Source organism: Malus domestica, chromosome 09 (assembly GCF_042453785.1).
Source record: "Malus domestica chromosome 09, GDT2T_hap1".
Lineage (NCBI taxonomy): Eukaryota > Viridiplantae > Streptophyta > Magnoliopsida > Rosales > Rosaceae > Malus > Malus domestica.
Window position 1 is genome coordinate 32,122,549 of NC_091669.1, and position 24,028 is coordinate 32,146,576.

The 24,028-nt window shown below is 37.4% G+C and overlaps 1 protein-coding gene across 1 annotated transcript; it reads left to right on the plus strand.

The window, feature by feature from the left end:
- The first annotated feature begins 19,282 nt into the window (after window positions 1–19,282).
- On the plus strand, window positions 19,283–22,488 carry LOC103444174 (uncharacterized protein At1g66480). The gene is made up of 2 exons (XM_008383095.4): window positions 19,283–20,490; window positions 22,265–22,488. The coding sequence occupies exons 1-2, from the start codon at window positions 19,894–19,896 to the stop codon at window positions 22,325–22,327; spliced, it is 660 nt and encodes a 219-aa protein (XP_008381317.3). The 5' UTR covers window positions 19,283–19,893; the 3' UTR covers window positions 22,328–22,488.
- Window positions 22,489–24,028: the final 1,540 nt, after the last annotated feature.

The window sequence follows — 24,028 nt, forward strand, 5'->3', positions numbered from 1 at the left end:
ATCAAAATGAAATAGAAGACGAGAGGAATGTTTCTATAACGTCTGTTTGCTGTGAAACGGTCGGAGGTGTTCGGAAAGTTCGTCAACACCCACGGCCTCGTCGGAGATGGGTGTGCCTATTCCCGAGCCGATTTCATCCCAAAAGCCTTGCAAAAACACGAGATAGAACTTCAATTTCACATCTAAGCTTCGATCTAGGACAGAAAAAGAAAAACCCGAAGCTTACCTAACTGGAGAAATTGAAGAAACTCGCCGGAGCAGGTGCGATGGTGTGCGTGTGGGTCTCAGTGCAGAGAGAAAGGAGAGGTGTATGTGGGTCTCGGTGCAGAGAGAAAGGAGAGGGAAGAGCAGAAGGTTGTGGTGTGTGTGTGTGAGAGAAGGGAGAAGATAGATCGAGAAATCTCTGTGTGTGTGTGTAGGAGTGGAGAATGGAGAGAATAGAGAAGGATCGAGAGAGAGACAGAGGTCTCTGTGTGTCTGCGTGTGTGATGTTTGTGTGCGTGCGTTGTTGTGTGCATGTGTGGTTACGTGCGTTGTGTGTGTGTGTGTGTGTGTGGTTCCTCCTATCAGGACTCAGGACTCACTCAGGAACTTCTGACAACTTTTACAATTATTTTGACAATTTCAGACCATGGACAAAAATAATGGTGATTTCTTTGAAAAGAATCTAAATAATTCAAAGCGCAGACAACTTTTACAATTATAACTTGTACAATTTCAGACCATGGATGATGGTTTCATTCAAAACCGTGTGCCATTGTGATATTCTTTCAAGAGGTGGAGTATCAGAGCCATTCAGAGCATTTTCGTTTCTTCTTCTTCCCTTACCCATTTTAAAGCCATTCCAGATCCATTCCAGAGCTTGAACACAAAGGGTTCCATATTTAAAGTAAGTTTACAAACTTATATTTATATTATTGTAATTTATATAACAACAAAAAAATTTGTGTGGACTCGTATGTTAATTTTTTTAAGTAATTAATACTTGCCTGTTAGTTTTTGTAAGTAATTAAGTAATGTTAACAATTACATGTTAATTTTTTAAGTATTTTAAGTAATTAATACTTACCTGTTGGTTTTTGTAAGTAATTAAGTAATGTTAACAATTACATGTTAATTTTTTTAAGTAATTAAGTAATGTTGTGTAATTATTCCCTAGGATAATTTTAATATCTTTAATGTTATTTATTATTTTATTAATATTAGGTTTTATTATCAAATTGGATTATTATTCATTAATATTAGGTTTTTTTATTATCAAATTGGATTATTATTCATTAAATTGGATTATTATCAAATTGGATTATTCATTAAATTGGATTATTATTAAATTGGATTATTATCAAATTGGATTATTATTCATCACTATGTTTTATATTCGGATTATTTTTTTATCAAATTGGATTATTATTCATTAATATTAGGTTTTATTATTCCATATTATTTTTATAATTACTTAAATGTTTACAATCATTTTCTTTACTTCGTATTTAATTCTTCTATAGAATAACTTTATTATTTAGGTTCTCTTATATAACCGTCATCACTACTATATTTTTTGGCCAAAAAATAATTGTCTAATTTTCATGAAAAATAAATATAGGTATGTTTAAGATGTCCAGTGGAGTTACTAAACGTGATCTAGCTTGGGAACATGGAGACCCAATAGATGAAAACAAACATGGCACAATTTGCAAATATTGTGGTCGGGTAATGAAGAGTGGCGGAGTGACACGACTTAAATACCATTTTAGTGGATTAGATCCAGCAAAAAATGTCCAACGATGCGATAATGTCCCCCCAGAAGTGAAGGCATTCATCAGCACATTATTAAAAAATAAAAAACAGCAGAAGGAAAAGATAACACATGGAATGAAAAATATTCGAGCTAGGCTACAAGGAGAAGTCATTGGCCAAGCGGTTGATAGTGATGATGATGACGATGAGGACGAATGTGATGATGACATGGGACCTGAAGAACGACGCAGTTTGAAACAAGCATTACGTGCTTCCAAACAGTCAGCATGGGAAAGAGAATACCTTCATAAAATTCCTAATAGAGCACAAGGTTCCGGGACAAGTGGTGGTGCACAAATAAGACGGGGAGGCAGTATTAGAGAATCACAACCAACACCACCAATAGCCCCAAGTTTATATAAGTCGTCCAAAGCACGTCAAAAGAGTGTTTGGAGTTATTTCACTGGAGGTAATGTGAAGGAGGGAATGGGGCGTCTAATTAGTAAGTTCTTTATCTATGAAAATGTCCCTGCTGAGAAAGCATCATCACATCATTTCAAAAATATGGTAGTGGGATGTCAACAGGCCGGTGTTGGAGTACAACCTCCCATTCCCTATGAGATAAGAAACAAATATTTGGATATGGAGTATAAAGACATTGGCGAGTATGTTAACAAGTTGAGGTCAAAGTGGGAAACTAATGGTTGCACAATCATGTGTGACGGATGGACTGGCCCGACCAGATTGTCTATCATAAACTTCATGGTATACTTCAAGGGAAAGACAATTTTTTTGAAGTCTGTTGATGCTTCAGACCATATAAAGAACTACAAGTATATTTACAAATTATTGAGGGATGTAATCATGGAGGTGGGAGAGCATAATGTTGTCCAAGTCATGACCGACAACGGTTCTGCATTTGTCAAAGCTGGAAAAAAGTTAATGAAGCATCATAATGTGTTTTGGACATCATGTGCAACACATTGTATTGATCTCATGTTTGAGGCAATGGGGAAGAGAGAGAATGTTGCTACTGTGGTAAAAAAAGCTAGAACGATCACAAATTATATTTACAATCATGGTTGGTTGTTGGCAAAGATGCGTGAATTTTGCAAAGGAGAAATTATTCGTCCAGCTACCACTCGATTCGCCACCAACTATATTGCATTAGACAACCTACTTAAGAAGAAAGCATGGTTGAAGCAACTATTCACTAGTGACAATTGGGCCAACCACAATTTCAACCGCTCAAATGCAAGTCGTATGGTGGAAAGTATAATGCTTGATCATGCTTTTTGGACTCAATCAGAACATGTGTGCCAAGTGTTTGAACCTCTTTACAAAGTTTTATGGATCGTTGACACAGAAGTGTATCCTACTATGGGGGCAATATATGAGTTGATGCGTGTAGTGAAGGATGAATTGGAAAGAAAACATGATGCAAGGTGGGTCATAAAGATAATTGAAGACCGATGGTATAAAACATTATACCACGATTTGCATGCAGCAGGTATAAATTATGTCATAATTTTCAATTCATTTCTTTAGTTGCATAAGTATTATTTCTCTTGTTAGAGTATGTGTTTCTTTGAACAACATATTATTTGAATCCTCGATACCAATATAGACCCGGTGTAAAAGATGATGATACCCTTATACGTGCTGTACATAATGTATACTTTAAATTAGACCCTGCATCACCAGCAGTTGGCCAATTTGGAAATGAGGTACACAATTACTTAAATTATAATAATTACTTTGTTGGATTAAACTAACACGATTGATTGAATTCAGCTAACATGGTTTAAAGATGCAAGAAGAACTTTTGGAGAACCAACATCAGTTGCTACTTGAACAAAAATGTCTCCTAGTGAGTGTAAACATATTTCACGATAAGTTTATAATAGAATTTGTTGGAGTTATTAGGCTTATCAACATTGTTTTTCATTGTAGCCGAATGGTGGATAATGTATGAGACCGATGCACCAATTGTGAGAAAGTTAGCAATCAAAGTATTATCACAAACAACTTCTTCATTTGCTTGTGAAAGAAATTTGAGCACATTTGCACTCATACACACAAAGCAAATAAATAGCTTGGCTCATAGTAAGTTGGAAAAATTAGTTTATTGCTACTACAACATGAAGCTTCAAATTCGAGATAAGGAAGCAGAAATAGATCATGTCGACCGTGGTGACCCACTAGATGTGTTTGATATTGTTGCTGAAGATGATGATATAGAGGGTAACCAACTTTATTAATGGATTAGACCTCTTCATTTAGATGATGATGAAGGCAACCCAGCTCCTAGAGTTGCTGAAGAAGCACGTAATAAAGGGATAAATGTAGAAAGAGTATTAGCGGAAGAGGTGGGATCTAGCAGCACTGACTCTTTGGAAGAACTTTTGCGCCCAAGACCAAGAAACACTGGAATTCCACCTTCTTCCAATCCTACACAACCACAACATCGTGCTGATACTAATGATAGCTCTAGTACAAGATCAAGAGGAAACTCACTTACCACCGGAGGTGGGAATGATGAAGGATATAGTGGAGCTGGAGGTAATGGTGGTGGATAGGGAAACTATGTTGAACCAGCTCTCGGATTTATGAGCCCCTTCACTGGTGAGGCAAACTTCACGCATGCAACATAGGATGAGGACCATGGTAGTAGGTGGGCAGGACTAGGAATTGGTGCCATAGGGAAGGACTACACTCGTAGAGAAAGAGGCAAGGGGATTTTGTCAAGTCAAGAAGATGACTCGTTATCTATAACTTCGGACTCTGTTGGATTGGGAAGTAGTAACTATGGTTATACTCATAACCAACCATTTCCCTACCCTTCATATCCCATTCCTGTTGGGATGGAATCGAGTGACTCATGTAAACAATTCGAGACTCAATCTTCAAATGATTTTGCTTATGGACAAGGTCAACCAATCTCGGATCCATATGGGTGGCATGTTAACAATTACATGCAAAACTATTTTGGGGATTTATCATTTGATAACTACTCTTCACAATACACTCATTCTACACATAGAGATGATGAAGATAGTGAAAGATTTGAACCTCATAGGATCTCTATGTGGTACTAAGTCACTCATGTATCTTACCATGCAATGTATAAAGTGTAAAATATTGTACTAATTCATTATATATAAATGATTATGGTGTGTTTAAACTTCTTTCATTAATTACTACATATTTTCTACACTCACAATGTTTGCCAGCTCGCTATATAATCAACTTGATAATGTTAAATCCATCATGCAATGCATTTCCTTCCAATTTTTTGTGATAAACTAATAGATAATTGACTAAATAAACATCCTGCAAAGTTTCAATAAAAATTTCCAAGTTTTTCTTTCAATTTCCGTGGTTTCCATATTATTTTTATCGATATTGATATTATCCCGATATTTCCATCAATATTTCCGTGTTTTCGGACTACCGATATTTCTGATATTATCGATATTTAATACCTTGACGCTGACCTACCCTTATACTCCAACTCAAAGTTTCAACATGCATACTTTGACGCAAAGTGAGTGATACTAAGTGTTACAACCAACATGGTTCACATATCAAAAGCATGGATCCCTTCATGCATAGCAAAACATTCATAAGCATCACTCATATCAATCAACATAAACATTATACATCCCAACACATTCATACATAAACATCATACATTCCAACACATTCATACATAAACATCATACATTCCAACACATCCATACATAAGCCAACTGTGCTTCGACAGGGTTCAACATACTTTGTGTCTTCGACACTTGCTACAATGTGCCTCGACACCTTGCCCTTATTCTCACCAACTAGGTGATGAAATGTGAAGAAGGAACTCATCTTCATGCTACCAACCAGGTGATGAAATGTACAACCCGTACTCTCCTTCATGCCACCAACCAGGTGATGAACTGTACAACCCGTACTCTAATATCATTTGGCAACTTGCCACTTATGCCACCAACCAAGTGAAGAAGAAGGAACTCATCTTCGTGCCACCAACTAGGTGATGAAATGTACAACCCGTACTCTCCTGCATGCCACTAACTAGGTGATGAAATGTACAACCCGTACTCTAATATCATTTGGCAACTTGCCATTCATGCCACCAACCAAGTGATGAAAGGTGATGAAGGAACTCACCATTCATTCCACCTACCAGAAGACGAGTGGTACAACTTGTACATATGAACTCCTAGCATTCACAAATAATCAAAAACCCTCAAGCTTAATAACTTAACTAGGGGAGCACTTATGCCCAACAATAGTTATAGTCACCAACAAAGTCTTATTGCAAGCCAATAACAACTTCAGTGCATGGCATACGAAGATTAAGCTATTCAGCCCTCTTGCATCTGCTTCAGACATTTCCCCACTGTAACAATGCAAACACTACAACTCGTAGAAAGCTTCACACTCTTGATCAAGACAGTGTGAAGCAAAACCAATTTATGGTGCCAACAAGAGCTTCATCAAATGAGTTTAACCACAATTCTCAAAAGCTTCACACACTCTTGATCAAGACAGTGTGACACAAAACCAATTTATAGTGCCAACAAGAGCTTCATCAATGGAGGGCAACCACAATTCTCAAAAGCTTCACACACTCTTGATCAAGACAGTGTGAAGCAAAACCAATTTATGGTGCCAACAAGAGCTTCATCAATGGAGGGCAACCACAATTCTCAAAAGCTTCACACACTCTTGATCAAGACAGTGTAAAGCAAAACCAATTTATGGTGTTAACAAAAGATTAATCAAAGGAGTTCAACCACAATTCTCAAAAGCTTCACACACTCTTGATCAAGACAGTGTGAAGCAAAACCAATTTATGGTGCCAACAAGAGCTTCATCAATGGAGAGCAACCACAATTCTCAAAAGCTTCACACACTCTTGATCAAGACAGTGTGAAGCAAAACCAATTTATGGTGCCAACAAAAGCTTCATCAAAGGAGTTCAACCACAATTCTCAAAAGCTTCACACACTCTTGATCAAGACAGTGTGAAGCAAAACCAATTTATGGTGCCAACAAGAGCTTTATGAATGGGGGCAACCATAATTCTTAAAAGCTTCACACACTCTTGATCAAGACAGTGTGAAGCAAAACCAATTTATGGTGCCAACAAAAGCTTTATCAATGGAGGGCAACTACAATTCTCAAACCTTCGAGGCAAATTCAAGACTATTCGAAGCAAATTCAATTTATATGGTTCATCCAAACCTTCGACTACTACAAGGTGTGGCTTGCATCACAATCTCTTGCTCAATAGTGTGGAAGCAAAATTTGTATATGTTATCTCTCCCACATTTTCAAATTTCTAGTTTCCCAAAAAAAAAAGAAAAAAAAAAGGAAATTCAACAAAAGTTTCATCAATGGAGGACAACTACAAATTCTCAAAAGCTTCAAACTATATTGATCAAGATAGTGTGAAGCAAAATCAATTCATGGTACCCAACAAAAGCTTCAACTCCAAAGCTTCACCTACAAAGCTTCAACTCAAAAGCTTCACCTACAAAAGCTTCACCCATAAAAGCTTCACCCACCACAAAAGCTTCACCCACAATAGCTTCACCCATAAAAGCTTCACCCACCACAAAAACTTCACCCACAAAAGCTTCACCCACCACAAAAGCTTCACCAACAAAAGATTCACCCACAAAAGCTTTCCCCACCACAAAAGCTTCACCCACAAAAGCTTCCCCACCACAAAAGTTTCACCCACAAAAGCTTCCCCTACCACAAAAGCTTCCCCCATCATAAAAACTTCACCAACAAAAGCTTCACCCACCACAAAAGCTTCACCCACAAAAGCTTCACCCACCACAAAAGCTTCACCCATAAAAGCTTCACCCACCACAAAAGCTTCACCCACAATAGCTTCACCCATAAAAGCTTCACCCACAAAAGCTTCACCCACCACAAAAGCTTCACCTACAAAAGCTTCACCAACAAAAGCTTCACCTACAAAACCTTTCCCCACCACAAAAGCTTCACCCACAAAAGCTTCCCCACCATAAAAGCTTCCCCTACCACAAAAGCTTTCCCCACCATAAAAACTTCACCAACAAAAGTTTCACCCACCACAAAAGCTTCACCCACAAAAGCTTCACCCACCACAAAAGCTTCACCTACAAAAGCTTCACCCATAAAAGCTTCACCAACAAAAGCTTCACCCACAAAAGCTTCTCCTACAAAAGCTTCCCTCACCACAAAAGCTTCACCCACCACAAAAGCTTCACCCACAAAAAACTTCACCTATAAAAGCTTCACCCATAAAAAAACTTCACCTATAAAAGCTTCACCCATAAAAAGCTTCACCCACAAAAAGCTTCACCTATAAAAGCTTCACCTACAAAGCTTCAACACAAAAGCTTCACCTTCAAAAGCTTCACACTATCTTGATCAAGATAGTGTGAAGCAAAATCAATTCATGGTACCCAACAAAGCTTCAACCTCAAAGCTTCACCTACAAAGCTTCACTTATAAAGCTTAAATATATATATATATATATATATATATATATATATATATATATATAGGAATTGCTTAAGGGGAGGGATCCCCATTTTTTCAAAAAAATGGGGACACGCTCCCCACCGTTGGATTTGAATTAAATGAAATCATGTGGTTGAGATTCTATGGCCTGTGTTTTAATCTCAACCACACAATTTCATTAAAGTCAATCTAACGGTGGGGAGCGTGTCCCCATTTTTTTTGAAAAAATGGGGATCCCTCCCCTTAAACTCCCTGTATATATATATATATATATATATATATATATATTTTCAGAAATTCAAAAATTCAAAAAAAAAAAATTGCCTAGGCCTCCTCTTCTTTGGGCCTAACAACTTTCATAACAAATATATATGAAGGAGGAGTTTTGGACTACCACTTAGAAAGGAAAATGGTGAAGTTTTATTACTTTGGAAACTTGGCTATTAGCAAGACACCTCATTCGTCAACACCCTCGACCGGAGACTTGGGGGACTCCTACCATATGCTACTACACCTTGATACTCGGAAGTCTCATGACCACTCAGTGTGAAGAAGGAGTTTTGGGCTACCACTTAGAAAGGAAAATGGTGAAGTTTTGTTACTTTGGAAACTTGGCTATTAGCAAGACACCTCCTTCGTCAACTCTCTCGACCGGAGACTGGGGGACTCCTACCATATGCTACTGCACCTTGATACTCGAAAGTCTCACAACCACTCAATGACTTGGATTTTTTCAAGTCTCTAACCGAGAAGTTTTCCTCACTCAGGAAATTAAGGGAGCACTACCTCAACCTATTTGCTTCACTCACAAAGCTTCAACATACAAGATTCAACAAAAGGAAAAATTCAAAGAATTTAGTGAAGAAGGCCTTGGTGTATTTAACACAATACGTTGAAATGAAGCAAAGCTTGTTTATTGATATCTTTGATAAGTTACAAATATGTACATATACATGAATCAAAATAAACAAACAAGAGGGAGCCTTGACAAAGGTTGCTCAGGAGAAGTCTTAGTAGTCGGCAGAGTCATGTGCGAGCCTGCACACTGAACACTGAGAGCCAGAGAATCCTTAACAGGTAACTCATCAGACCGTTTGGAAAGTAGTTTGTTATCTTTGGGACTGAGAAGATTTCTGGCCACCATCGCAACGGTCATATCATTCTTCATCACAGAGTCCCCAATGGTAAGAGGACCAGTAGGGGATAAGAATGATGGGCGCCATATGTTGTCTTGAGAAGGCATGACTGCCTTTTCACCAAAGTTCAAGTCAAAACGACAGTCGGATGGGCCAGACATTCTCAGAAATGATGAAAGAGAAATGAGGTGTAATAAATCTCTGAAGTAAGGGGAAAATTTGTACAAGCAATAACTCTCTGAATGTACTTCTTGCACACAATTGGTGCCCATATAAAAGAAAGGGCAACAGGACCCTTGATTCAAAAATCGAAGAAGCATCACTCTCCGGATTCCGAAGAGGCACCACTTTCCACACGCAACATTAGCTCCTCGGGTACCACTGATAACTTTGCCAAATATCTCTGACAAAGTTCAGACACATAAATTTTGAAGGTCCAGCTACCCTACTATTACCCACAAGGGTAAAGGAATATCACCACTACTTGATAACTAGAAAGTCCCAATGTGTGTCAACCTCCGTGCTCCGTGGCAAGGCAGACTGGCAAAAATGCCCAACCTTTATTCACATTCGAGAAAACACTCCCAACAAGATTGCTTGCTCAAAAATCGAAAAGGCACCGCCTTCCGAATCTCGAGAGCCAGACTCCCAATAGGATTACTTTCTCAAAAATCGAAGAAACACTGCTCTCTGAATCTCAAGAGTTAGACTCCCAACAGGATTGCTTTCTCAAAAATTGAAGAGGCACCGCTCTCCGAATCTCGAGAGCCAGACTTTCAGCAGGATTACGTGCTCAAAAATCGAAGAGGCACCGCCCTCCGAATCTCGAGAGCCAGACTCCCAACAGGATTACTTTCAAAAAAATCGAAGAGACACTACTATCCGAATCTCAAGAGTTAGACTCCCAACATGATTGCTTTCTCAAAAATCGAAGAGGCACCGTTCTCTGAATCTCGAGAGCCAGATCCCCGACATGATTGCTTGTTCGAAAACTGAAGAGGCACCGCTTTCCGAACTTCGAGAGCCAGATTTCCTTAGATAAAGTTTGTCTGCAATCTTCACATGCAACATCAGCTTTCCAGATACCACAGACCACTTTTTCAAAGTGCGCTGACAAAGTTAAAACACGTGAAGCTTGCAGCTCCCACTACATTGCTATGACCAAGAAGGGTAAAGGAATATCACTACTACTTGTTGTTAGGGATACTCCTTTATATGTCGACCTCCATCCTCCACAGCCAGGTAGACCTGTAAATAAATAAAAAATGCTCAACTTTTCTTCACATCTGAGAGCGCACTCTCAGCAGAGTCTCTCGAAATACTCAGCTTCTTTTCCTTCCGATAATACTTCTGCAAACAAGCCATACCAGAGCAAGAGTATCTCATATCATCAGGGTTAAAAGAAAAAGTATCCCATATCATGCTTTTTCCTTGTCTTTTCATTGGGCCTTGTTCTTACCTGCAAGATAAGGAGAAAGAGAGCAATCGGCCTTGTTCTTACTGGCTTCAAACGGAGCCAAATGTTTTGATCAAAGCTTCACTTGAAGAAGGGCATTAAACCTGGTTATTACAATCCAGAATGCACGCTTTTAATCCTTCAAACACTTCTTCAAACACTTGTACCCTTGAAGATGTTGGAAGTTTTGATATCCCTGTTGGTAATTTATTAGACTTGACAGTCACACCAAAAATACTTCTAATTAATAGTAATGCTAAGGAGATTAAAATTGGAGACTAAATTTTAGAAACTAAATGACATGTAAGTTGATAATTGATTTATTATTTAAGCGTTGATAGATATGCTCATTTTTATTGGTGACACATAATTTAGTTTGAAAATTTAGTCTCTAAATTTAATCTCTATCATTACTCCCTAATTAATATGTGCATGCATGCAACTACTCGGCCAATAGCATTTGATTTCTTACTAATTCACTTTTGTCAAGTAACTTGCATCAATTAATAAGATGCTTGAATTGCTTGGACCAAGCGTAAAGGTGCATGAGTTATAAACTATAATTTTAATTATTGGAATGAGAGAACTTAAAAGATTAAAATACGGAAATCATGTTAAAAGTACTTATTGCTAATTAGGGCTTATTTTGGGGTTTAATTTTCTGATATTATTCTTCTCACCAAGGAGGGAAATATATTTTATACAAGATTGATTTACAAGGAAAGACACACCAAATAATATCTATCCTAATTACATCCTGATTACAGGGACCCAAATAGGTAACTAGGCTAATTACAAAGGTTAACTCTCCAACACTCCCCCTCAAGTTGGTGCACAAATGTCGTTCATGCCCAACTTGACAACAAAGTTGTAGAACGCTTGACTGGCAACAGCTTTAGTTAAGATGTCCGCTAATTGATCCTCTGACTTTACGAACGAGAATTGAATAATATTCCCATCCAACTTCTCCTTAATGAAGTGTCTATCAACTTCCACATGTTTCGTGCGATCATGCTAGATTGGGTTGTGTGAGATATCAATTGCTGCTTTATTATCACAAAACAAATTCGAAGCAGACATTGAATGACACCCGAGTTCTTCGAGTAACCTCCAAAGCCATAATAATTCACATACTCCTTTTGCCATACCTCTGTATTCCAGCTTTGCACTTGATAAAGCAACCACTTTCTGTTCTTACTCCGCCAAGTCACTAAATTTCCCCCCACAAATGTAAAGTAACCCAATGTGGACCATCGATCAGTAATATTCCCTGCCCAATCTGCATCGGTATAACCTTCTATCCGGCAATGACCATTCTTAGAAATCATGATGCCCCTACCCGAGGCAAACTTTAGGTATCGTAGAATGCGTTCAACCGCACCCATATTCGTATCACTCGGGGAATGCATAAATTGACTAATAACACTTATTGCATATGCAATATCAGGCCTTGTATGAGATAAATAAATTAACCTCCCAACTAACCTTTGATAACGATCTCGGTTAGTGGGAACTTGATCAGGGTGCACGGCAAGATGGTGATTTTGGACTATAAGGGTGTCAACTGGTTTACAATCAAGCATTCCAATTTCGGCTAACAAGTTAAGAACATATTTTCTTTGAGATAGAAATGTACCCTACTTAGATCGAGCTACTTCTATACCCAAGAAATATTTAAATCCACCAAAATCTTTCATCTCAAAGTCAGTTGCTAAGTAATCTTTCAGGCTTGAGATTTCCTCTTTATCATCACCCGTAACAATCATATCATCCACATAAATAATAAGTGTTGTCAATTTACCCATTCGACGTTTCAAGAAAAGTGTATGATTGGAATTGCTCTGCTTGAACCCATACTTCCTTATAGCTGTCCGGAACCTACCAAACCATGCCCGAGGTGATTGTTTCAATCCATACAATGCCTTATTCAACTTACACACCATTCCGGTTTGTGAAACCGATGCATAACCAAGTGGAATATCCATATACACTTCTTCTTTGAGATTACCATGTAAGAAAGCATTTTTCACATCAAATTATTGTAATGGCCAATCCAAGTTAGCCACCAACGAAAGTAACACTCTTATAGTATTAATCTTTGCTACCAGAGCAAATGTTTCTGTATAATCAACACCATACGTCTGAGTGTATCCCTTGGCCACCAATCATTCTTTGTATCATTCAATTGACCCATCAGCTTTGTACTTGATGGTGTGCACCCATCGACATCCCACTCTCTTCTTTCCTCGGGGTAGCAGAACTAAATCTGATGTTTGATTTTTTTGAAGTGCATCCATTTCTTCCTCCATTGCCTTGGTCCATTAATCATCAGATAGTGCCTCCTTCAATGAACTTGGTGTGCTATCATTGGATATTTGTTGTACAAAAGCTTTGCCGGGTTCTGATAATTTATGTGATGCCACATAGTTGGCAATGGGATATTTAGAGCCTTTCGTTGTTTCCAGTGAATATCGATTGGTTGGCTTTCCTCGGTTGTACTTAAAAGGTAACTAATAATTCGGAACATCAGAGGATAGTAGATCTTACCTCAAGAATATTCTCTGAAGTATGGTCATCTGGCGGTACTAAATTTTGAGACGAGAGGGAGTAGTATCAGTAGAAGTCTCAAGATCGACAAGTGGCAGCACTATTGCCGTGGGTGAGGAAAGCACTGCTGTGCCTACCGCTGGCTCTGTGGGCAGCGATGCTACTTCTGTTGGCTGGGCTGGCACCACAGCCATTGCAGGCTCGGCTACTGGCTTGGCTAATAGTGGCAATGGAAGATCAGTGGTAGTAGCCATGGTCCAAACTTGCTCGTCATGATGTGTCTCCCCCTGAAGATGAGGGTTGGAAGAAGCTGGAGAGTAATACATCTCAGACTCAGAAAAAGTAACATCCATGGTAGTATACATCCGACGTGAAGGATGGTGGTAGCAACGGTACCCTTTCTGATGTAGTCCATACCCCATGAAAACGTAACGGAGAGCACATGGGTCAAGTTTTGTCTGTTGATTTTTATGTAGATGAACAAAGGTAACACATCCAAAAACTCGTGGTAGGAGCACCAAAACGGATGGTAGAGGCACGAATGTAGCAAGAACTTGCAAAGGTGTAAGAAAATTCAATACTTTGGATGGCATACGGTTGATAAGGTAAGTGGCAGTCTGAAGAGCAACATCCCAAGAGGAGTAGGGAACATCCGCTCCAAAAGGAGCAGTAAACATCAGCCCCAAGAAGGGCCACCCCATTCTGTTGAGGAGTCTGAGAACAAGTAGTCTCGTGGAGTATTTCGTGATTAGTTAAATAATGTGTAAAATCATTATTAACATATTCACCACCATTATCAGAACGCAAATTCCGAATTTTAGTAGAAAATTGTGTCTGAACCATGGTGTGGAATGTCTTAAATGTCAGAAACACATCACTTTTATGCTTAAGAAGGTATAACCATGTCATTCGTGTGCAATCATCTATGAACGTTACAAACCACCTAATACCAGATGAAGTAGTAATCGGAGATGGTCCCCAAACATCCAAATGAACAAGACTAAAAGGAATAACACTTTTATTAGAATTCAACGGATAAGAAACACGGTGACTCTTGGCAAGTAAGCAAGTGTCACATTTAAAGTTTGAAACCGAACAACCAACAAATAAATCCAGAAACATATGCTGTAAATAACTGAAAGATGGAGACCCAAACGGCAATGCCATAACCATATCTGACGCCATTTGTGATCAATGGCTCCTTGGGCGAGATTGACCTATCATGTACTAACATCGTCCACAAAATAGAGATCCCCCCCTCTTAGTACCACGACCAATTATCTCCTTCGTGATAATATCCTGAATAAGACAAAACTTTGGATACAATAGTACACAACAGTTCAATTGCTCAGTAGCTTAGCCAGGAGACATCAATTTATGCTTTAGTGAAGGTACAAGTAGTGTAGGCGGCAAAAAGAGGGTAGGCGTGAGGTGTACAGTGCCAGCACCAGTTTCCGGTAAGGTGACACCATTAGCATTAGTAATATTTCATTGAAGTGGAACAATATCACAAGCTAAATCAGTGGGGTCATAAGTCAGATGGTCTGTGGCACCAGAGTCAATGATCCAACTGGACTGAGTATCACAATTATTCATATTAAAAGCATAACCACAATTACCTGAGGACTCCGGAGGCATGTCGGAAGAACTGGAAACATGAGGATTCATGGTAGGGTCAGTTAGGGTAGTAGTGTTCAGTATAAGGGTAGGATCGGTTAGGATGAAATTGTTTCCATTGTGGAGTGGTGATAGGTTCTCCATGGGAGGGCCGAATTTGCTTGAGGGGACGGGTAGAGCGGAAATCCTAGGATCTCTGCTCTGATACCATGCTAATTAGGGCTTATTTTGGGGTTTAATTTTTTTATATTATTCTTCTCACCAAGGAGGGAAATATATATTGTACCAGATTGATTTACAAGGAAAGAAACACCAAATAATATCTATCATAATTACATTTTGATTACAAGGACCCAAATAGGTAACTAAGCTAATTATAAAGGTCAACTCTCCAACACTTATAAACGGTTAAAAATCATGTAGACAAGTAAAAAAAAAGATAAATGAGTAAAAACGGTAAATGGGTTAGAAAAAGGATAAACGGGCATGTGTTACGATTAAATGAGTACACAGTTAGAGGTATAGCTTTCAACTTGATGCCATACTTTCTTTCTCATTTGCCATGCTACTAGGTTTTATTTTGTTTGTCCTTTTCTATGGTTCATCGCACACCCGAGGGTGGTAGAGAATCAGATATTAAAGTATTCATTTATTCTTTGAAAGAAAAGCAATGCTACAACAAAGTTTGGAGGATAAGCAAAAACGAAATCACCTCTTATTTATTCTTTTATACTAAAATCCCCTTAATATAAATATAAAAAAGAGTGAGATTGCTTAACTAATGGCATGTGTTCCATGAACTTCTCCTTGACAAATACAACCAGATCAAACTGTAGGGAAGTATTCTTTGATAAAAATAACAAATAAAATAAAAATAAGAAGAAAAAAAAAAACTGTAGGGAAATGGTCAAAGTTGAAAGCGCCCAAGCTCCTATTTTTATTTAAAAAAAAAAGAATTAGCTGGTAGTTTTGCTACGCAGTTCACTCTGTTAGGAGTCGGAAAATGTTTCAACTTTTTCCTGAACACCATCGGCTCCTATTGAGAAATCTGATGTTATCCGTTTGAAAAAATTTCCCTAGCCATAAAGACCACAGATTAATAGATTATTGTCCAAAACACCCCCAAACTTTTAAGTGGAAAAAGGATGACATGAAATATGAAAGGAATATTTGGCCAAAGAGAAAAAGAGATATGAAAGGAAGATAAGAAAGACAGCCACTAGTATTCTTAATTGTTATCTCCCGAACTCGAAAGCATCGTAACAAGGATAGCCTACAACCCAGCAGGTTTTGTCGTTATAAAGCTTGAAATATTCCAATTTCACACACAAATCCAATTTAGATTTCACACACAAATCTAATTTAGGAATCTGATAGAATTTCCATACTTTCACACTACAGAATTAGTATATTCATATATAATTTATGTGGGTTATATGTCATATACTAAAATTCAGCACACTAAACGGTTTCTAAAGAAACGATATTATCTACACCCGGAGGTGGAGGAATGGGCTAAGTCTCACAATTAGCTAATAATAATGTGGTTCAAATTCGTCTTTGGCAAAAATCGAACCTAAAACCTCTCACTTACAAGTAAAGAGGAATATCATTAGACCGTAATGAAGTGCCGATTTAGTTCCTGAACTATCAGCTCAAGGAAAATTAGGTCCTTGAATTATTTTTTTGGTAAAATAAGTCCCGAAATTCAATAAAAATTGCTAATTTCATCCCTACTATTATATTCAAAACTATTTAATCAAAATTTTCGTCAACTTAAGTAACTTGACACATACTTTAGAATAATACCGTTAGACAGGTGGCAACTTCCCATGCAAAGCTTAATCGTTAAGTTTTTTCAACCTTTTCCATGAGAGATCCGATCTAAGTGGTTTTCCACTTAATCTCTTTCCTTTCTCACCTATAAGCCCTTAACATTTCATATATGTTGCGAATCTAATGTCTAATTTACCCTCCAAGTTAACTCCACTATTTTTTATATATATAAAAAAAAATTATCAATCTACCCTCCAATGTATATCACATGTAGGTAACGTGACTTAAATTTACGAAAAATTGAATGTAGTAGCTTTAAATATAATATTAGGGATATTAGCAAATTTTTATAATTCAATGATTGATTTTTCTGAAAAGTTAGTTTGGAGACCTAATTTTTACTTAGATGATAATTCAGGAACTAAATTGCCAATTCAGTTGTAATATAGCACCTCAACCATATTAAACGCCGAACAAGCTGTTTTAACCTCAACTTTTTTCTTTTTTTTTTATAAATGTTATTTTAATTTAACTTTACAAATATCTTCACCTAAAATATCAAATTCTGACAAAAGATGAAAAATCAGAAAGATTTGGGTAAATTACATAGTAGCCCCTCAGGTTTGAGGTCTATTATAACCCCATACAACATCTTTAAAACATTTCACTTTCATACCTCAAGTACTATTTTATTTCAAAATAATACCTCCGTTACATTTTCCATCAATTGAACCATTAAGTGTTGACGTGGATGCCAAATGTGTGCCACGTGGGTGCCAAATGTATGCCACGTGGCAAAAATAATAATTTTTTAATTTTTTTTTAAAAAAAATATGAATCTTCTAAATAAATAAACAAAATGAAAAAAAAAAAAAACTTAGAAAACACAAAACCACCCCCGCAACCTCTCCCTACCCCTCTTCTCCCTCCCAACCACCTTCCTCTCCTCCACTCTTTTCACCTCCCCTCCCATCCAAAAACCCACCCCACCCCCACCTTCCCCGAGCCCTTTCTCCTCTTTACCCCCACCCCTTTTCCCCATTCTCTCATATGTAACCTCACCCACAACATTCCAACATATTCAAATCATGAAATTGAACAACAATTTTCTCAATTCATACACAGAAATCCAAGAGTTTGGCCTTAAGGACATCAATCACCATTCCTTGAAGCTCTGGAGTGAGGACGACCTGGCATCCCAGCCTTGAGAACCCTAGCCCTAGAGTTCCTCTTCAGCACGTACTCCTTGTCGTAGGACCGCAGAGGGAGGTGGCTCAACTGCAAGAGCTTGTCGCCTGGGGCGGGGTTCGCAAGAGCTTGTCGTCGCCGGAGCTAATTGTCGTCGGGGGGGGGGGGGGGGGGGCGGGAGGGTAGTCGAACAAGCTTGTAGTCGCGACGGGGGGGGGGGGACGGGAAGGGCCTCTGTGAGGTGGGGTGAGGTGGGTCATCTGGGAGATGAGGTGTGTAAGTTTATGGGTTTTTGTGTGTGGGTGTGGGGGGAGGGGAAAGGGGGTTCAACTTTTGCTTTTGTTTTTATAAGAAGATTCAGGTTTAAAAAAAATTAAAACATTATTATTTTTGCCACGTGGCACACATTTGTCAGTCACGTCAGCACTTAACGGATCAATGGATGGAAAATGTAACGGAGGTATTATTTTGAAATAAAATAGTACTTGAGGTATGAAAGTGAAATTTTTTAAAGATGTTGTATTGGGTTGTAATAGACCTCAAACCTGAGGGGCTACTCTGTAATTTACCGCAAAGATTTTATTTTCTTAAACCATCTCCAACTTTTGGGTTAAAACTTAAAATTTTTAATCCTTAGAAATGTTTTTTTGGATTAAATTTTTGGCCCGCGACTATTAAAGAATGAATTTAAGATATTTTTTTTTAAGTAACTTTTTTTTTCAAAAAAAAATGCAAAGTATTCTAATTTAATTTTATGAAAACTTTAACCTAAAAATATTTAGATTCCGATAAATATAAAAATCACTAATCCAATACCATGAAGCTCGCAGAACACTATAAAAGAAACACATGAAAGAATTTTTAATCATTGGATTTAAAACTTTTTTTTTCATTGGATTTAATTATATTATATCATAGCTGTTTAATTCAATGAATTTATAAATATAAAACTAAAAATACACATATATGATGGCCTCAAAAATAATTTTGGGTTAAAACTCATATTTACCTTAAGAATTAAAGTAAGTTAGAAAAAATTTCAAACTTAAACTTTAAATTTTACTTCAAGAATTAAAGTAAGAGAAAATTTCGAACTTAAAATTTAAGTTTTACCACGTCAAACTACAAACACCAATCAACCAGCCAAGCCTTTTAGCTCTCAATAGCTAAAGCTAAAGCAGATGTGGGGCCTGTTGCCAACATTTTGCGCGTGACTATTTTCCAAGGCGCGTCTTTTTGGCGCGTTACAAGCTAGGTCCAGTTGCACCCAAAAACCAGGTCTGACATTGTGACCCACACTAGGAATAGGAACACAAAATTCATTCCCAAGTTGGGAACTTAGGTCATCCTCGATCGATCAGGTCGAGGATTAGAGGGTTGAAAATAACCCGAAATTGATGCTAAATTGACATTTGAGCACTAAGTGTTCTTGGGTTTGGAGAGGATTTAGTTCCCAGATGTTAAAATTTGGGTTTTAGCATCACCTTTTGGAGTTTGTTAAGATTTGAAGATACATGTTTTGGCACATATTTTTTATTTTTATTTTATAAAACTTATTTTGTAATATATTTTATTGATCTTCACTTTATACATTTTTGTTCATCCTTCATAGATTATCTTTGTAAAAAATTGACAAAATTCAAAATGATTAAAACATTCATTTGTAATAAAGAAAATAAATAAATACAATCCTATAAAGAAACGCTAAATATAGTTCAACGGCCCAATGTTTTTGAATTTAGATGATTTTGATAGATTTGAAGCTAGACATAAAAAATAAACAGTTAAATTATTAAAATAAATTATGAAGTGAACCTCACAAAAACATATATAAAAAACATATGTCTCCAAATCCGAACTATATATATATATATTGTCATACACTAGAATCAATCTTATCCTTTGAAAAGTATGGGGAACACAATTGGAGGAAGAAGGAAAGCAAAGGTAATGAAAATCAGCGGGGAGACCTTCAAAGTAAAGACCCCGATAAGGGCATGGGACGTAGTGAAGGACTACCCAGGTCATGTCCTATTGAACTCAGAAGCTGTGAAACGTTTTGGCGTGAGGGCCAGGCCACTGGAACCACAAGAAGAATTGAAGCCCAAGAAAATATATTTTCTTGTCCAACTCCCCAAGTTTCCGGCGGAGGAAGAAGAAAAACAAGTGACAAGAAGAGTGCGGTCGGGTATTCAAGTGAGTGCCAAGGACAGGCTCGAGTGCTTGATGCTTTCACGGCGGTCGGTGTCGGATCTTACGAGTGTTAGGGCATCGTCGACAACGTCGAGTTCATCATCGGAGGGACCGGTGCGGATGAAGATGAGGCTGCCGAAGGCTCAAATGGTAAAACTGGTTGAAGAGAGTAAGGATGACGTGGAAATTGCTGAGAGGATAATAGAGCTTTATATGGTTAATAATGGTGGAAAGGTCGAAGGGCAGATGGTGGAGAAGGAAGAAGGCGTTTTGCAGCGGAAGCGTGGTGGTGACAACCTCAAGCCGAGTCATGAGGTATGAGTCTGACCCTCTTTTTTGTTTTTTGTTTTTAAATATTTTGAAATTGGGTGTGCATCTTTTTCTGGTAGAAAGATAAGATATTTAATCAATTTTGTTCTTTTTCTTTTGTTTTTAGTGCTATAAACTTGGTTCAATTCCCAATATTCAGGTGACCTATGTTTATTTATTTTTTTGGAGAACTTCAGGTGATCTATGTTTTTTTTTTTTTTAACTCAAAGATAGAGATATATTAAAGACGAATCGATATGTTAGGTGTTCATAGTTTTGCACTCTTGAATTTTTTGGTGAAAGTTTTGCACATTTAAAGGGTGGTTATTGAGTTTGTGAATCATTCTTAAAAAGTTACACTTCAACAAAGTTGATGTGCTTTTTTCTTTCGTACAAGTGATGACCATCGAATGCAACTTGGGTTGATGAGATGAATGTTTTTTTTTTTTTTTTTTTTTTTTGAAATAATTATAAGCACACTTTTTCTTAATCGCTTCTCTTTCATTAGTACTTATATATGGAATATAAATATTCTAAATCAGCTGAATTGAGTACAAGTATTACGAACAATTTTAATTGTTTAATTATGGGCAGTTTTAGTTGTTCAATTTACATATGTGCATACGATGACATTGTGCTGTTTGTAGAATGTTTGTTTTTCTTGGTCAATTTTAGGCTTCGAATAAGAAATTAGGTCAATGTTAGGCTTGAGAGAGGGAGAGAGGGAGAGAGAGAGAGAGAGAGAGAGAGCGCATTTTCTAGAAAGTGGACCTTATTGCCTGCCTTGTTTAATAAAGTTAATAGTGGATGCATGCCTCTGGCTTCTTACTGAAAATGTAAATACACAAATAAAAAAAACACCTCTTAAGTGTCCTCAATTAGTCGATTACCTCATACCATAGATCAATAGCATGTTCCATACTGAATACTTAAACATGAATCTTTTATTGTTAAAATTACGTTATCACATGGTTTTACCAATTCACTAATGATACTGTGAGACCCAATATGCTTATATCATAAATCTAGTTAAGTTGCACTATTAATCTATAAATACATATGATAATGAGTTGTATGAACCTTCCGATAACACCATCTTTCAGTATTACAGTCTACATATTCAATATAAAACTTTTGTCAGCGAATTGTAATATCCCTCACATAAAATGGTCAAATGCGTTTTTTAGTTCTTAATTTGGTTGGTAACTCGTACCGTAGAAGTTTCTACAAAAAAAAACCCAAAGGAAAAAGAAAACCACAATGGTTAATGTAATCCCCTTGCCGCATGACATTTTTCCGAATTAAGTTCTCTCTTAAGATACAGAGTCATGAAAGTTGCAACCAAATATAGGGTCCTGGAAGCAAAGTCGCCACAAAAAAGTTTGCTACCTAAAATACTAGTGATATAGAACAGTCTACAAAAAAAAATTTCTACTGTAAAGTTTCTAGTTGATGAGAAAATTTTCATTATGGACGGAACACGATGAGATACATCACGTGTCATTATACAAATTGTGAGATATGTGTGTTAAAAAGTTAATAACATGAAAAATAAAATTTCCCATCACTTATATAAAAACACGTAATGTATCACTCATATTTCAGTAACATTGAAAAATTTCTCCTAGTTGAGCGTGTAAGTGGAGTTTACATGTCAAATCTTGAGTGGAGAAGGCAAAAAGAGAAAGGTAGATGGAAATGGTAGCTAACATTCCTCTTTCGGTTAATATCTCCATGTATGAATTGACAATATTCCTTCTTTGATAACATAATTTTGCAGAAGCGAGTGAGTTTTGTCCCTGTGGAAGAAGAAGAAATTCGTTTAGATCTAGCCCCTCAATAGCTAGCGCTAGCGCATGCAGTCAATCATGGAAGTATCAAAATTTGCAGACTTCATTTTTGGTGCCTTGATTTGTATATATGTAACATATATATTTGCAATATAAACAATATTAGCTCCTGTAATTCTTTTTCTCTTTGTATAATATAGAGACCGTTCTATGATTTTGTCTCCTGGAAATTCAAGCTTCTAAAAATCATTTAGCTTTGATGGTGACCGGTGAGCGTCAATTTAGCTCCAAATAATGTAAAAGTTGGGACGTACATTATTGTCTTTTCAGTTTTTTATTTTAAATCTCTACTAGGAAGGAAGAGAGCTTCCCACACTTTGAAAGGTTGAGCTTCTCACATCCTTGAAGGAAGAAAGCTTCCCACACCCAAGAGAGAAAACTTCCCACACCCTTGAAGGTATAGAGCTTCCCACATTTTAAGGGAATGAAGCTTCCCACATTTTAAGGGAATGAAGCTTCCCACACTTTGAAGGGAGAGAGCTTCCCACACCCTTGAAGGGAGAAAGCTTCCCACACCCTTGAAGGGAGGGACCTTCCCACATTTTGAGGGAATGAAGCTTCCCACACTTTAAAGGGAGGAAGCTTCCCACACCCTTGAAGGGAGAGAGCTTCCCACACCCTTGAAAAGAGAGAGCTTCCCACACCCTTGAAAGGAAAAAAGCCTTCACACACTTTGAGGGAGGAAGCCTCCTACACCTTGAAAGGAGGAAGGTTCACACTTTGCCTAATTACAAAAAAATAAAAAAAGCCTTCCACACTATTGCTCAATGGTGTGGAAGCAAAATCTATTTATATGGTTCAAAAAAGTTTTAACCAAAAAGCTTCACTTACAAAGTTTCAACCAAAAAGGCTTCACTTGTAAAGCTTCACCTACAAAACTTCAACAAAAAAGGCTTCACCTATAAAGCTTCAACCAAAAAGCTTCAACCAGAAAGCTTCTCTTACAAAGTTTCAACAAAAAAGCATCACCTACAAAGCCTTCAACCAAAACGCCTCACCTACAAAGTTCAACCAAAAAGCTTCACCTACAAAGCTTTAACCACTCAAGCTATGTGCCCAAAGGAAAAAAGATTCACCTACAAAGTTTCAACCGAAAAGCTTCAACCACTCAAAATATGTGCCCAAAGGAAAAAGTTTCAAGCATTCAAGGTATGTACACAAAGGAAAAGGTTTCAACCACATTTTCTTCTCTCCAAAAAGGAAAAGGTTTCAACCACATGTCAACTTCAGAATAAAGATCATAGAGTCCCAAATCAACCGCAGACAAAAGTTGGAGACTATCCTCAACTATAAAAGAAGTCCACTCCTACAATGAATCCCTAATGTCATTATTGTACTTAAACTAGTCATTAAAACTCACTAATGATAATTATGTTTGAACCTATGTATTTGTGTAAACCATTCACTATTAATAAGAACTCTTTCACTCCATGGATGTAGCCAAACTTAGGGTAAACCACGTACATATGGTGTTTACTTCCCCATCTCTATCTTTTTACATATTTATCCTCACTACACTAGTAGGAAAAACTATTTGCACGATAGATGTTTGGGCGACAAAGCAAAATTCATCGCACAAGTGCATTTTGCGCGACGCAAGAATGGTGCTACTTTGCACGACACAAAACTTTGTCGCGCAATACAATTTGCATGACGAAAAAAAAATACTCGTTGTGCAAAGTTAGTAAGAAAAC